The 2,609-nt window shown below is 57.6% G+C and overlaps 1 protein-coding gene across 1 annotated transcript in view; it reads left to right on the top strand.

Moving 5' to 3' along the window:
* Positions 1-2,609, top strand: part of TRAF3 (TNF receptor-associated factor 3) — an 18,554-nt gene that overhangs the window by 9,443 nt on the left and 6,502 nt on the right. Inside the window, exons 4-5 of the mRNA XM_012724369.1 lie at positions 2,093-2,326; positions 2,479-2,554. Of these exons, the coding sequence (XP_012579823.1) occupies positions 2,093-2,326; positions 2,479-2,554 (310 nt within the window). The remainder of the gene's footprint in view (positions 1-2,092; positions 2,327-2,478; positions 2,555-2,609) is intronic.

Here is a 2,609-nt window from a genome sequence, read left to right as displayed (position 1 = left end):
GTCAGCCGTGGTGGCTGGTCACGTCAGCTGTGGTAGCTGGTCACGTCAGCCGTGGTAGCTGGTCACGTCAGCCGTGGTGGCTGGTCACGTCAGCTGTGGTAGCTGGTCATGTCAGCTTTGGTAGCCAATCGTGTCAACAATGGTAATGGGTCGTTTGGCTGTATAGCTGGTTAGTCAGCCGTGGTAGCTGGTCAGTCAGCTGTGGTAGCTGGTCATGGCAACTGTGGTAGATGGTTGTGTTTGCTGTGGTAACTGGTCACATCAGCTGTGGTAGCTGGTCATCTTAGCCGTGATAGCTGGTCAGTCAGCCTTCGTAACTGGTCACCTTAGGCATGGTAGCTGGTCACGTCAGCTGTGGTAACAGGTCTTATTAGCTGTGGTAGCTGGCCAGTCAGCCGTGGTAGCTGGTCACATCAACTGTGGTAGATGATCATGTCAACAGTGGCAACGGGTCATGTTAGCTATGGTAGCTGGTCAGTCAGCTGTGGTAACTTGTCACATCAGCTGTGGCAGTTGGTTTCTTTAGCTGTGGTAGATGGTTATACCTGCTGTGGTAACTGGCCAGACAGCTGTGGTAGCTGGTCACCTTAGCTGTGGTAGCTGGTCAGTCAGCCATGGTAGCTGGTCACTTCAGCTGTGGTAGATAGTTATGTCTGCAGTGGTAAATGGTTGCATCAGCTGTGGTAGCTGGCCCTGTCCGCACTGGTAACTGGTGGTAACTGGTCACCTTAGCTCTGATAGCTGTGGTAGCCAGTCTACTTAACTGTGATAAGTGGCCACATCAGTTGTGGTAGCTGGTCATGTCAGCAGGGGTAGCTGGTCACGTCAGCTGGCCTCGTCAGCTGTGAGTCAGCAGTGGTACTTGGTTATGTTAGCTGTGGTAGCTGGCCCCGTCAGCTGTGGTGGCTGGTCAGTCAGCAGTGAGTGACGGGGCACCTTAGCTGTGGTAGCTGGTTGTGTTAGCAGTAGTAGCTGGCCAGTGGCTGTCAGTGGGAGAACATATATGCTCCAGGATGCTCTCAGTGCCCCACCCCGTCCATGCTGCCCTGTCCAGTCGCCCCCCCAGCTGTGGGCGACGGCCCCCGCTGGGCATGCGCCATATGCTATGCTGGTCCCAGCCCTTGCCCCGCCCTGACTCAGAAGCCCTCACGCAGTGGGCCTGGTGGTGTCAGAGGGCCATCCCCACCTCCTGGCTTCTCTTTAACTTGCAAGAAAGCCACCCCGTCCCCCCGGTCTGCCAGGAAAGGGCGGACTTTGTCCTGGAGACAGAGAAATGCTCCACCTGCCGCAGGCCTCCCCAGCTCTGCCCCTGTGCCCTCCCTCCCTCCCTGTTTTCTCTGAGGCTCGATTCTGGGTCCCTCCTGAGAACCCTCAGTGAGAAGGAAACTTCCACGGTGGAGTCAGTCAAGGCCTAACGCACAGCAGCAGATTTCCATCTCCTCCTCTTTAGGGGCCCTCACAAGTCGCTTTTATTTGCTCATCCGCTAGCGTTTAAGCTGAAGGGTTTTGCTGGGAGAGGCCACACAGGCCTCCCACCCCTGCTGCGATCTGCCATCATTCAGAGGGTCAGTATTAAGTCCACGTCATAGAATGACCTTAGAGGCTTAGAGGCCTTTAAAAAGCTACATGGACTTATGGCGGGGGGGGGGCAGGGGTCTCTCCTGAAGCGGGCAGTGCACGTTTGCCTGCGTTGCGCAGCTCTGGCCGCCGCAGGCCGGCCATGACGACAGACGTCGGTGTGCTGTGGGCTCTGTCCGTGTGGGCTGGCTGCATCCCCAGTGCTTCTCTTTCTTGTGTTTCTTGCAATTTTTGTTTAGTCTTTAAATGTGCATTTCAGTTTACGTTTTTTTTTTTTCTTTTAAACATCCTGGCACTGCAGGTGGCATGTCACGTTTTGGACAGTTTGTTCCAGAGCAACTGCCAGTCCAAGAAATGTTACAGTGAGCGTATTCTGTGTCCTGGTGTCTCTGTGCACACGTGACAGGGCCCCAGGAAGCAGCGTGTGCCGCAGCGGCCCAGCCCTCCTGTGCCCTTGATGTTTGATTTTCATGCAAACGTTTGTGCCACAACTCACGTCTCTTTCCCGTTGCAGTTGAGTGCACACTTGTCAGAGTGTGTCAATGCCCCCAGCACCTGTAGTTTTAAGCGCTATGGCTGCGTTTTTCAGGTCAGTATCCAACATTCGTCCTTCCAGTCGCTGACGTTCTGCGTGATAGTTGTTCTCCTAACATGTAACGTGCCGGTCCTGGACTCCTGTCTCGGCGTCAGCCGCCCGCCCCGGGCGGTGCTCAGTGTCTGGCCCGTGGGCCGCGGCCCCGGCGGCCCCGTGTGGGGGGGCGGGGCCCCTGCCACGGCTCTGAGGTGTGCGTGGCGCCCCCCGGGGCCCAGGGCGCTGACGGCGCTGCCCGTCCACGCGGGGGGGGTCTGCAGGACAGGCTGCGTCCACGACGCTGACAGCTGTTGCTTTCTCTCCTCCAGAAACACGAGGACACCGAGTGCCCCTGCGTGGTGGTGTCCTGCCCTCACAAGTGCAGCGTCCAGGCGCTCCTGAGGCGCGAGGTAAGGGCCGGCCAGGCCTCCGGGAGGTTGGGGGCCTTCGGGACAGTGCT

Source organism: Condylura cristata, unplaced genomic scaffold, assembly GCF_000260355.1.
Source record: "Condylura cristata isolate star-nosed mole 26May11 unplaced genomic scaffold, ConCri1.0 scaffold00013, whole genome shotgun sequence".
Lineage (NCBI taxonomy): Eukaryota > Metazoa > Chordata > Mammalia > Eulipotyphla > Talpidae > Condylura > Condylura cristata.
This window is presented reverse-complemented; position numbering and strand designations above follow the sequence as displayed.